Genomic DNA, 12,985 nt, shown 5'->3' on the forward strand with positions numbered 1-12,985 from the left:
CATCTTAGATGAAAACAGAATCTCTTTCTCTTCAAAGTCCAGCCCAGAATTGTACGTCTCTCAGTATTCTGACTCCATAGTCCGTCGTGCTCCCAGAACAAAGGGATTCACCTGATATAAAGACACACTATTTTGCCTTAACAAATGTGGAACTACTCCTTTTTTCTTATTGGACTAAAAATTAGCGGACCTCTGTACCTGAAGACCACAGTTATTTTATTAAAAGTGAGGGGAGAAGTGGAGCAGGACTTGGTAGATGTCTTTGGCAGAAAATAAATTAATCAAAGAGACTAAAAGTGCAAACCTTACTGCTTTGGGCTCCTAAACTAACAGTACAAATATAAAAAAAAATGGATTTAGCATCTCTTGACAAGGTGTAGAATGAAGAGTGAAAGTTCTACCACCTGCAATGTCTGCTTCCATCCTTTCACGATTAAGAAGAGAGTGGCACATGAACTCATCTACCAACTCTCCTGCCACCCTTGTTGTTTTAAGCAGTAGTCAGCTGCGTAGCTGGCAGCCTTGGCTCTTACACATCCAGAAATTCCAGACGGATGGCTGCGCATCACGTGTGCAGCAAGTCCAGCTTGTTCTGAATGCACTGAACTTCCTAGGCATGTGTGGATGAAATGTGCATGGATGATAAACTACTGCATTTAGGATATGCAAGTGTCAGCAGCTTTTGCATCAGACCAGTCCTTTTCCCTCCTCTGTCCTTTAACAAGAGGGAAGAACCTATTTGTTTTTGAAATCTTTTAAGAGTCATCATGCCAATCCATCCTCGTGAATGAAAGGAGTGATTCTGTGTTTCAGCTGAACCACAAGTGAAATAAGAAGTTAGGCTCTTTGGTCTCTTTAGCTATTAAAAATCCTTTTGGTTACATCATAATAGTGAGTGTTCTTGTTTATTATATGGGATTAAGGGTCAGAAGTCACTTCTGAAGTAATTTAGACTTTGGGGAAGGGCGGAGGGTGAGGGAAACTGATTTGTCCACAACTATAATTTGCAGAAGACAAACTTGAAAAGGCAAATCTTGTTGCTTGTGCGTGTGGTTGGGATTTTTATTTGTCATGTCCAACCCCTCCCCCCACACTCCTTTGTAATTAAGTCTCTTCTTTAATGGATGTGCTCTGAAGCCCGCGATAATGCTCTGGTCCCTCTTAAAAGGTATGCTGTAGAGCCCAGGGAGATGAAATATATTTAAGGAGAGACTGATAAGGATGTTCCAGAAAGTACATGATTCATTTTAAAGCCTTCAGCTTCAATTCCGGTGACTGTAAGTGAAGCAGTAAGTGCACAAACATCATTTAATGGCATACATGCAGAGTTTCCGTCAAACAAATCTTACAGTGAATTATTTGTCTGCCCATTGCATTAACCTGGTTAACTTTGCCCGAGTCAGTCTAAGGAGGGCTCTCTAACGATGGAGCTGTGGGGACAGCAGCCACAGAGGGACAGTGACAAGCAGCTGCCTGCAGCCAGCAGAGCTGTTTGCAAAGCGAGCTTCTCTCTCTGGCATCAGGAGTGATCTCTGACTTGTGTGCTTGGTGCTTTTCTGTGCTGCCAGGAGCTTTCTGCACGCTCCGGGCATTTTGCACGGCAGCTCTGGCACCTTGGTCAGTTTGCAGAGGAGAGGGAGGAGATAGCGTTCCGTGTTTGTAAACTCACCGTGATAACGATTTAAATTACTGCTCACAAAAGTGAGGGAGTGTACTCAACCCAGTCTGCTGCAGTCAAGTGGCATACAAACTTTTCTCAGACGTTTAGCTTCTCACCAAATTTCAGGGCTTTTCTTGGTTTGGTGAAAGACTTGAATAAACTTTTAAAGGCTCCTGCCCCTTCGCACCCCACCGGGAACTGGAATTACTCAGACTAAATCCTCTTCTGCAGCAGCAGGACTATGCCAAAGTTTCATACTCGTAGGATACAACTAAACCAAATATCGCTTGGTAAACCCAGCTGTCCTGTGGTAGGCTACTTTGTTCACAGCAGAAGAGGAAGAAGAACAAACTTCTTTGTCTCCATTATGCAAAATTGCGATCTTTGAGCTTTTAACATACAGATATGTGAAACAGAAAGGAGGAGTCTTTGTCAGGTTAGGAGTTACTTTTGTAATGGATAACAATACAAAAGGAATTTTGGAAAATACCATAATTTCCAGGTATCAAATTCCATGTCCAGAAGCAAACACTTGAACTACGGCTTTTAGAAGTGAACGTACGGAAGGAGGTAGGGATGTTAATGGAGTTGCTTAGAAAACTTCCACCTACGGAATTTAGTGTAATTCTGGTAGCTTAAAGTCGTTCCTTTTCTTAGTTCCTTTCTTGCCTTCACCAAACCTTCTTCTGAAGACTAATGTCTTTTCTCTGTTCCTCTGTCTCCCCCGACCCCTTTCATTTCTTTAGGTGGTTTCTTGCAATGTTGTGGGAGACTCCGTTAAATTTGTTGTCACTGTCTCACCTGCTTCGCCCACGGCTGCGGAAGGTCAGTCGTACAGCGTGAAACTGTCTCCGCTTCACTTGCAGGTAAAGTGTTAAGTGTTGCTCTCTCTCTTCTTCCTTTTGTTACGTCTCATCCCACAGCTGAGCTGAACCTCCTGTTTGCAAAATGCCTAAAAGCTCGTGTTAACTCTGTAAAATGTTTAATAGTATTACAGTTTCCCCCTGGGGCAAGTGATAAATTCATAAATTAAGCCAGCTCTTTAAGGTGGGTAGGCTACTCAGATGTACAGAACAACAATATCATTTTTTGACTGGCATGCGCTCTCAAAGCTTAAGTAACTTCTGCCTTCTTCAACTGTCACTTTGAATTTACTTACTCAGAAACTGGTATGGTTCTTCCTTTGGAGAGCCTTAGTATGGAGCTTGACCTACAAATTCTTTACAGGACACCAGAACACTCTCCAGTAACTGCTTTCCTATCCACAGCTTCAGCTCTACGTGAAAGACAAAGGGGAAGATGTCAAAGTTGAGTGGATCCTCATTAACGCCAATGAAACCAACTTTGAAATCCAGCCAACCGTGCAGGAGGTCAGTCAGTAAGTTTTGTTTGTGGTAATGGTAGAGAAGATGGGTCTCCATCCCTTTGGTGCAAAGCCCAGTGTAATGCTTTAGGTCAGCAGCAGAAGTGTCTAGAGCTAAGGTGTCGGGTGAGGCTGGAAAAGCTGAAGCAAAAATGCTTGTTCCTTTCTGCTGGCTGCCTGCGGTAGAAGCGTGGGGCAGCTAAATGTCGGCAGTGCTGTCTGGAGCTGCTTCAGTAAAATCTGCTGTGGCTCATTCGTCAAAACCCTACATATCTGAAATCAAGGAGCATTTATCAAGATTACTGAAGCATGAAAGATATCAAGTCTGTATTTGACAGACAAATGACTTCGCAAACATTTTTCATCCAAATTCAAAAGACTGAAAAATGTCTGTTCCTAAATGCCTGCTCTCAGAGCACTTCTACAATAATAAAAAAACCCAATTGTAATGGTATTCCCATCAAAGTGATTGCAATGTTGCCCCTTCCTTAACTTAAATGTTTTGAAATCTGTCAACAGTAGTTCAGAAACAGCTCTGAAATAATACAGTTATTTAAGGAAATGATGGGTGATCTAAAAATATATTGATGCTTTGGAATTGCACCTTATTGTAGTATATAAACACTGATTCATTGGGGTTTTTTTACTGGGACATCCCCTGAAAGAGTTTCTTCATGACTGAGACTCTTTTCTGCCTTTGACCCTTTACAATTACATTTTTTTGGCACAAATGTGGTGACTTAAGACTTTCTTACAGCAGTGGTTGAACACTTGCTTGTGTTTTGTGAGGTTGGTTTTCTGACTGAAGGCCTCATTTAAAAAATAGGTTTATTGTATATTAGAGCTGCTTCTAAAGACCTGTGCTGAGTGACCTAGAAACTTAATAACTTATTACCATATTTTTTGTACACAAAAATGTGAAACTCATAACTGAAGACAGATGAGTCTTTTGAAGTGTGTTTTAATGTAGATTTTACTGTGCATGCGTAGCAGTTTAAATGACCTTCACGCATTGAGGTCGCGTGCTGATTATCCGTACATTGAACAGTCATTAAGTACTTACTGACAAATGTGGATGACTCCGGTACAGTCAATGGACTCCACTGGCCTTCACAGCCTGCTTTTTGAGAGGTGCCCGAGTCCAGGGCTGCAAAAGAGTGTGCTTTGCCCATGTTCTTAAAATGAGCCTGTTAAGTTCTTAATAGTTAAGGGCTTTATTTTCTCTTTGAAGTTTCTGTTAGCACTTAGGGAAGAGGGGAGGCAATAAACAAAGAGCTAAAATCTGTGAGCAACCTCCATCTCAGAAATTGCTTTGGCTGCTAAACTTAAATGTCAGCTTTTGTGTCTTGTATTTTCCCCTTTTGGAAGCAATGTTGTGTACAAACAAATACCTTTAATTGCTTGCAGTTATCTACATAGTGGTTTTGTCATCAGTCAAACGAGGTGGATGTAATAACCCATTTTCTGTTGGTAATAGCTGGGTGAACCTCATTGCGTTTGGCAACCTGGCTGGCTGGCAGGGCTTAGGTTTGCATGTGGTTGCGCTGCTGTGGCTTTATGTGCTGGTGTGTCCCAAGCTGGCCACAGTAGCTGACTGTACACCCCTAGCCCATGTCAAACCTGGCATAAAAGGTGTTGTCTTAAGATTTTTTTGCTGGCATTTAAGCCATTATGGCTTGCCTTGTAGAGGGTGGTGTGATGGAGGCTTACTTTCCAAATAAGGATGGCTAAAAATGAAGTTGGGCTGACAGGAGGCTCTTTAACCAAACTGCTTTCCAAATAACTATGGAAACATCAGAAAAAACCTATGAGTAGAAGTCCAATGACTATTGCTGTTGCTACCTTTGAATAACAAATGTCAGATTAGGTTGGTGGCAAAGCAAGAGTTGGCTGGTATTTTACAAGTTGACACCGTTCTTCATCAAACAGTGTTTATGTGAGGGCAGGTGGAGGGAAATTATCTTCAAAATATTGAAAACTAACCACAATTTATCTGCTTATTTAAATAACATAAATAATGAAATTACTGAAAGTGAGTCATTAGACAGCCTAATTTACTTCAGTATTTTTTTTAAAGTAAGAGAGTACTGTCTGGAAGTTGCAGAAATGTGCCACTGCCTCCTTCCTTGGCAGTTGTTTGGGGGAGCACGGTGGGAGCAAAGCAGAGTTTCTGTGGGACCGGTCGATGACGTAGCGACCCGCCGTCAAAGGGCGGTTAGGTAAGAAGGCAGCGAAACAGGATTTCTGCACACAGCATTCCTGGGATTTTTACGAAATGCCCTAAACGTTTCTGTAACATTTGGGTAATTGGGAAAGGGCTGTTACTCCAAATCTGTTCGGCCTGTTGCGCAAGCTGCAAGCATGCCTTCAGGAGCGCAGAAGTTGTCGCGCGATCCTTCTCCGACACCTCAGGAAGGACCAAGGCTTTTGAAACGACCGACTGCCTCTCGTGCCGAGACCTCTGTGTGATGGAGGAGTGTGGCGCAGGGCGGCAGAGCAAAGCCCGTGCCCCGCCGCAGTGGCAGAGATGCCGTCATCAGAGGCTTGAGCTGGCTCTGCCCAGCGGCTTCGTTGTCCGGCGTGGCAGCACCCACGTGGGGACGATGGCTGTGCACTGCTGCAGGGAGAAAAGCTGGATGAGTCCTCTGCTGTTTGGGTCAGATCTTTGTCTCCTACTTCACAGAATGGTCAGGGTTGGAAGGGACCTCTGTGGGTCATCTAGTCCAACCTCCCTGCCGAAGCAGTGTCACCTACAGCAGGCTGCACAGGACCTTGTCCAGGCGGGTCTTGAATATCTCCAGAGAAGGAGACTCCACAACCTCTCTGGGCGGCCTCTTCCAGTGCTCCATCACCCTCAGAGGGAAGAATTTCTTCCTCATGTTCAGACGGAACTTCCTATGCTTCAGTTTGTGCCCATTGCCCCTTGTCCTGTCGCTGGGCACCACTGAGAAGAGTCTGGCCCCATCCTCCTGACACCCACCCTTGAGATATTTATAAGCATTTATTGGGTCCCCTCTCAGCCTTCTCTTCTTCAGGCTAAACAAGCCCAGCTCCCTCAGCCTTTCCTCATAGGACAGATGCTCCAGTCCCCTCATCATCTTTGTAGCCTTCAGTCTTTTCTTTAGAAAAGAAGCCTCGCTGATGTTTCTCCTGGGCTATCTTCGGGGCAGTTGGGTGTCAAACTGCCCTTTCTGTGATGGCTTAATTTAAAAATCCACTCCCTGTAGGTGACTGAGCAGCAGAGACTTTCTGAGCAGCATGATGTGGGAAGCAGCTTCCTCCGGGAAGGCAGGGGGCTTCACTGTCTTCATGCACCTTACAATTAATCGTGTGAAGCTACGTGTGTAAGCAAAACCCGTGGTCTGTTCTGATCCCTCAGAGACAGTGGTGTTAAGAGCAGATTGCCGTGAGATTTTTGAATGGACAAACGTACAAGTCGGTCCCTCAGAGCAGCACAACTAGGTGTCATCACAGTGCACTTTTCAGCATGGTTGAAGATCTCCAAGAGATGCTGTAATAACCTTTTTTTTTTCAGTGCAGCACAGGATTAGTTTGTTCTTGGCTGTTGCAAGCTGGCAGAACTCCCATTAAATCAGTGGAACAGTGCCGATCTGCTTATCGGATGACCTGCTCTGCTCTCTCAGCGGGGTGCAAAGCAATATGAAAACTTTAGAACACCATCGTAAGATATAAACTGTTAATGAAACTTCTGGTTTTGTGGCTAATAGCTGTGCCTTCCTAACTCTCGGAACACCGTGTGACTTTTTCAGTGTATATTTCCAGTTATCCTTTAATGCTTAATATGGAAATTTAAGTAGTATTTCCATGATCTCTTGGTACATTTTGTTGTTGGCAACAGGAACTGTGTCTTTCTTGGACAGAGTTAATTTTTGATAGCTTTGGTGGTTTAGATATATCAAATTAATTTTTGCCTTAGCTTCTTTCTTCTGACTTTTGAGAAGCATGATTGTGTGTTTCCTCGTAGGGACAGACAGCAGGGACATGTGCAATACCTGAAACACTCAGAGATGTTTTGAAGAACCTCTTCAGCTCAGTTTCTCCATCTGTAGTGTTGAGTACGAGGCCTACAGATATAAAGGAGGTTCAGGTAAGTCTTACTCCTACCTAAAGATTTTGAGAAGTCTCCTTCTGCTTAGTGTTTTTATTGTTGAGTCATGACCCACAAATGAGTAAGTTTAGGACCATCCAGTGATCAGAAGCAACTGGAATACATTCTTTAAAACAGCATAGCCTTTGGCAGTGAGGGCTTTGTGATCATAACTCCCGTGTGGCTGTCTGTTGATGTTACACCCCATGGCACCTCTGCTGCCCTGTATCGATGTGACAGAAGTTAAAAGTAATTGGTATTTGCCTGTGTGCGATCCCTCTTGTTCCGCTTGCTTTTCACAGAATGTACAGAACACAAGCCTTCTCCCTCAGGGCACTAGTCCGCCTAAACCTCCAAGGGCTCATGAACTCAAACTGCTGGTAAAGAACATCGCGGTAAACCTAAATGATCACAGTGCTGCAGGTAACGTAGCCCGTGCGATGCTGCTCATCTTCAAACAGCATTGGGGATTTTTTTTTCCCTTTCGGCTCAAATAATTTGGAGGTTCTGAGCTACAACCTCCTCTCAAAAGAAGATGTAAGAACTTGCCGTGCTCCGAGAAACAGACTTAGTCATGCTTCTACAAAACTGTGTATGTTTTGGTTGAGTATTTAAACATCTTGATCTTCTTTTAAACAAATCCCCCATTGTTGAAAACAAATAGAAATGAGCATATTTATCAAGTTGGTTAATTATTGTCTGGATTTTAGTTTTAATTTGTGAAAGTTATCACTTTGGGTGTACTCAAGATGAGGGGCTCAAATCCAACTCTCCATTAACTGTTAGCAATGACATTGGTTTGGTTCAGTATTACCTTATTTTTACAGCTGCTTTTCTTTACTTTTGAGCAGTTTGCTGATTTATCTATGTCCTGGGTTTGGCCAGGACAGGGTTAATTTTCACCAGACTCCAGGAAGGGGCACAGCCGGGGGGTGGGGGCTGACCCCACCTGGCCAAACAGAGCCCGGTATTCCATACCATGTGCTGTCACGCTGGGTTCCGGTGGGGGGGAGGGGCGGCGCGGCGGGGACTCACTCGCGGCAGGGGAGCGCGCGGCGCCGGTCCAGTCCGGGAGAACGGGTCTGTTGTGCGAGTTTGTGTCGTATTTTCTCCTTATCTGTATCGTTGTTGTTACTGTTCCCTCTGTTTGCTGTTCTGTTAAACTGCCCTTATCCCGACCCACCACTTTTCTGCCTGTTTTCTTTCCATTCTCCTCCGCACCGCGGCGGGGGGAGGGGCGGCCGCGTGGCGCTTTTGTTGCCGGCCGCAGCCGAAACCAAAACAATCTAAAACTCTCCTCCTCTATGTAAATGCTTCTCAACTGTGGTGGTTTTTTGTCAGGGATTTTTTCCCCCTAATACAGTACCTCTGTGGGTAGGGGAGGGAGAACCTCTTGCAAGTAGAGAACGAAGCCAAAAAGGAGGTCACTGCCTCGTGAAGTTGCGGTATTGGTTTTGGAAAGAAGCACCAAGCCTGTCTAACGAGTGTTCAGACTTCTTCAGGTGCAAGCACGCCTCCATCACTGGTTGAGGCACGAGCAAGCGTATTTCAGATTTTGTCAGCAGATACACAAATTTGAGGCTTTGTTACTTATGATCACTAACAATTCTGTAACAGTCTTTTTAATGGAAACTTGCAGCTGCTAAACTGGGCAAGGCACTAGTTTTGGATAAATATATCATACTTACTATACCCCTTTTTTCAGTTAGATGTAATAGGTTTCTGCCCTGGACTCTTGCATAATGCTGCTTTGCTCATCGTGTTTGGAAGTGATTCCCCTAAAATTTCCCACAGACTGTTTTTTTAAAAACAAATTATTTTTAAAGCAGTTCTGGAACTCTTTGCACTGAAATCTCCTGTATAAATAGAGCTATGCTGGAAACTGTAGATTGCAGGAAAACTCGTTCGGAATTTGTTACTACTCTACGATTTTGTAGTGCAGACTAAACTTTTCAAAAGAGCAGATCGTTTTGGCTGCCTTTAAAAGTCATGAGATGAGATACCTTTATGTGCATGCAGTGCGTGCAACAGAAGATTCAACTTCTGGGAGGCCTCTCTGCCCCCTCCCTGAAAATGAGAGGAAGAGGGGACAATGAATGTGCTCTGCTTTGGGAACCCAGACACTGAGGGGCAAAATCAGCATCTGCTAATCTAAAAGGACACAGAGGGAATTTTGCTGGTTCCCCAGCAACTCTGAGAGTGTAAATGCTTTGGAAGTGGGTATGAGAAATAAAGCTTCATAGTGGGGTTTAAATGGTACACTCAAAATCTAATGGAAGTACTGTGCAGCTGGGAAGATGCTAGCTTCTGGACATAGCTTGCTGCCTTTTAATTATTGCTCCCTTCCCTTCTCCTGGCCTTGTCTTGCAGCAGTAATTAATTATCCTGTTGCAACTATGAGACTCAATAAGAGTGTGCAGTATTGCAGGCTAACCCGCACAGATACGTAGAGGGTTGGGGAGGGGTAGTTTGTCTTGATCATTATCGTCCTATAAGCCGTGGATGCTAACATGGTTTATAGGAGGTTGTGGCTTTCCTGTAGGCATGTTAGTTCAACTGGTGAGTAACCAGTAGCAGAACTGGTCTCTGCTTATGGGCTGTGCCCGTTTTTATCTCCTTAGTATGTGTATGTAAACAAAGATTATCCTAGGTTTAGTACTGTATAGTCAACAGTGTATCATCTAGGGCAAAAGCGGTTTCTGCTATTAAGGAAAAAATTTAGTGGTGTACACCAGGGTGTGCGGGGCAGAAATGCTGAAATACTCTCTTCAGTACCAGTCAGTCAGCAGCGCCGGTGTGATTTCAGGCAGAGCTATACAGGTCTTTCTGCCCCGGGCTGCTGAGCACTGCCAGCAGCAAGAGCAGGCTGCAGAGACATATGGCTGGCTTAACAGAAAACAGCCCTGGGTTCGTTAACTCAGGCTCAGCTCACTGTGAAAGCAGCTAAACTGCTTACTCCAGGGTTAGCTTGGATGCCAAGTAAGCTGCCTGTGCACAGTGCTTTGTCTCCTCTAATAACCTTGCCAGGCCCAAGTTACTTCTGTGGCTGAGATAGGGCTCATCCACAGCCCCGGTGCTCCACCAGATGACAACCAAGAGTTGATAACAGTAAATACAAACCTAGATTTTTCTGGAGAACTGGAGGCAGCATATCTGTTGTTTGCTTTGCACACAGTCAATACGGAGCTTTTTCCTGCTTTCCTTGATATTTTGGAACGGTGGGACTGAAATTATTTCTGATGCTGTGAAAGCCATACAAAAGAAATTGTTTTAAGAGGAACACATTGTGTGAACTATTTTCCCTTGGAGCAGCAATATACCTACTCTAATAAGCCAATCTGCCATGCTACCAAATTCCAAGATCAAGGTAGAGGTAATTCTGCACTAGTACTCTAAAATGCCATGAACTTGTTAAAATCTGCAGTTCACAGAGCTGTTGTTAATTAACGCTGCTGTCATCATTCACTTGCTAGCAGAAGCAGCTTGCTTTGAGGTCCAAATAAACCACTGTGACTGTGGCCAGTCTTGACCGTTGCCATTAATGTACCTGGTATACAAACTGAGGGAAGGAATTTATTTGGGGGGGGGTGGGGGGGTGGGGTTGAGGAAGTGTTTGTGATAGTCTGTTCAAAAGCGCACTGTGTAAGGAGGGGGATTCTTCACTTGCATTTGTGTAAGTGTGCCTCTTGGTGATGGAATATTAATAACTGCGTATTGATTTTCCCTGTCCTTACAGGCAGCACAAATCTTGTGTGTATAGTTCAGTTGAACGACCCTATGCAGAAATTTTCCAGCTCTGTAGCCAAAAATGCTGCAAATCCCTTTTGGAAGGAAGAGTTTATCTTGTAAGTAACTTACCTACTGAGAATAATTCTGTAGTAAAACATCGTTTTTTACTTCAACAATGTGAATTTTTTTGAGGGAAGAGTGGCACTTTGAAATACATCCAGTCAGGTGGCCTCAGAGAATTCTGGAGCTGGTAGAGACTTCAGGATATCTAATTACCCTCTGCAAGGATGTGAGATCAAACAGGTCTCTAGATCTTCCCTGGTAGATATCTGATTCTAGTACATGACAGCAGTAACGGGCACAATAAATCACCCTGTGCTTTCATACAGTGCCAAAAAAAGCATTAGCAAGGTTTTGAAGTCACTTTAACTTGAAATCTGCATTTGAGAACATCTGATGTCTGTCCATTCCCTCCCCCGAGTGGGAAAAGTAAATGTGCGAAAACATTAACCCTCTAAAAGAATGGTGGCTGTAATTAAATAGGGAGTGTAAAACTAACTAGTTTTTTTTTTGTAGAACAAAAATGGGACTTTTCAGCAACCTACATGGTATTCTGTGATTCACATAGCTTCTGTAAACAAGCTTAAAAGTGAGCAGTTCTAAAACTATTTTCATTTCTACTTTCTAGCGGCAGAGCAGAAATATCTGATAGCTTCTGTATTGTATGAGCTGAGGAAGGAGTCATCACTGATGGCGGGGTGGGTCAGAGGGATGTTTCTCTAGTGGCTTCAAGCATAGGCACAGTCAGGCAGAAGCAGCTTCCCAAGGGAATGGGGTAGAGATGCTGCCTTGCAACATACTGCAGATACTGCTTTCTTTTTTCTTCTACCAGATTATTAATGTGAGAGGCCCTTCATGCGCAGTGGAGCCTCTCTGGTTCTTTCTATAGCTTTCCTCTTCCATCCCAGTTCCATTTCTCTCTCTATATATATATAAAAATACATATTTCAGAGAGGAATGCTGCTTGTTTTCATGTGACGTTTTTCTTCACTGTCTAGTCACATAGTCACAGCCTGGCATTCACTGTATCCATTCCTTCTCTTGCAAAGCAAAGGCTTAGCTTACAAGGAACTGAGCATCTGTTCGGACCTGTTCCTGTCCATGCTGAGTGCTCTCTTCTTCGAGGAGCGGTGTGCACTGCTGTGTGCTCCTCCTCAACTTGAAAGGGGAGTGAGCGTGCAGTGCACAGAGCTTTTTCTGCCTCCTGATCGCAGTCTTCTGGATGGCGCCTGTGAACGTTATGGGTGTGCGCTGCAGCAACAGGAGAGCTGAGGGGAAAAGCGACAGGGGCTGCTTGATTTGGAGGAAGGCACCAAAATCGGTCATCAGAAGTTGTACGGGACTCGGAGAACACCGGACACCTCTGCATGTGTGCAGGGGTTGGGGATGATTAGAAGTCATTATAGTCAGCAAAGAAAAACTGATGTTGTAGAACAGCACTGAAAGGCCCCACCTTTTTGTGTGGTCTGATGGAGCTGTGTGCAACTGCTTCTCATCCTGCTGTCAGGTGGAAAACCAGACAAGCAGCTCTCTTCCTTCAGACATGCACAGTCCAATGACTTTTAAAGTCAGATTTTAGTTATGAGGACCTATAGTTTTTGTGGGAAGCCACAGATCAGACAAAGTGCTTCTGTGCCAGTGTGCTGCATTGCCATCGAGACTTAAGGATTTACGCGATGTGATTTCTTCTCCACAATAAGAGGGGGTAAAGATGCACTTCTGTAGCCGCTTTGTATTCTGGAGTATCTCAGAGTGCTTCAGCCACTGGGTCTGTGAATCACTTCAGCCATCTGTTGGTAGAACAGCATCCGTGCTCTGTGTTGCAGACCAGGCATGTTCCCAGCAATTTCGGGCAGGAAATTTTGTCAGAATAATACCCTTTCCAACTGAAAGTGCAGAGAGAGGGCAGGCAGGATGTGATTAAGTTGACTGGAATTTGGCCTTGACACTAGGAATAATGCTGGGTTTTCCACGGCATTGGCTGCTTTTCAGAAGTGCGTGAGGTAAGCTTGGGGACTTTTACAGATCAGTGGTCAGGATTTGGCTGCCTACCTTCTTTCAAGTT

The 12,985-nt window shown here is 44.2% G+C and overlaps 1 protein-coding gene across 4 annotated transcripts in view; it reads left to right on the forward strand.

The window, feature by feature from the left end:
* The window catches only part of C2CD2 (C2 calcium dependent domain containing 2), a 42,393-nt gene that overhangs the window by 10,243 nt on the left and 19,165 nt on the right, over nucleotides 1-12,985 (forward strand). For all 4 annotated transcript variants that reach the window (XR_012765150.1, XM_075431602.1, XM_075431584.1 and 1 more), the window contains exons 3-7: nucleotides 2,407-2,526; nucleotides 2,929-3,030; nucleotides 7,009-7,131; nucleotides 7,434-7,554; nucleotides 10,868-10,976. Coding sequence is in view for 3 of the 4 variants with exons in the window: in XM_075431602.1 (XP_075287717.1) it covers nucleotides 2,407-2,526; nucleotides 2,929-3,030; nucleotides 7,009-7,131; nucleotides 7,434-7,554; nucleotides 10,868-10,976 (575 nt within the window). In the remaining variant the exon portion in view is untranslated. The remainder of the gene's footprint in view (nucleotides 1-2,406; nucleotides 2,527-2,928; nucleotides 3,031-7,008; nucleotides 7,132-7,433; nucleotides 7,555-10,867; nucleotides 10,977-12,985) is intronic.

This window comes from Opisthocomus hoazin, chromosome 1, assembly GCF_030867145.1.
Source record: "Opisthocomus hoazin isolate bOpiHoa1 chromosome 1, bOpiHoa1.hap1, whole genome shotgun sequence".
Classification (NCBI taxonomy): domain Eukaryota; kingdom Metazoa; phylum Chordata; class Aves; order Opisthocomiformes; family Opisthocomidae; genus Opisthocomus; species Opisthocomus hoazin.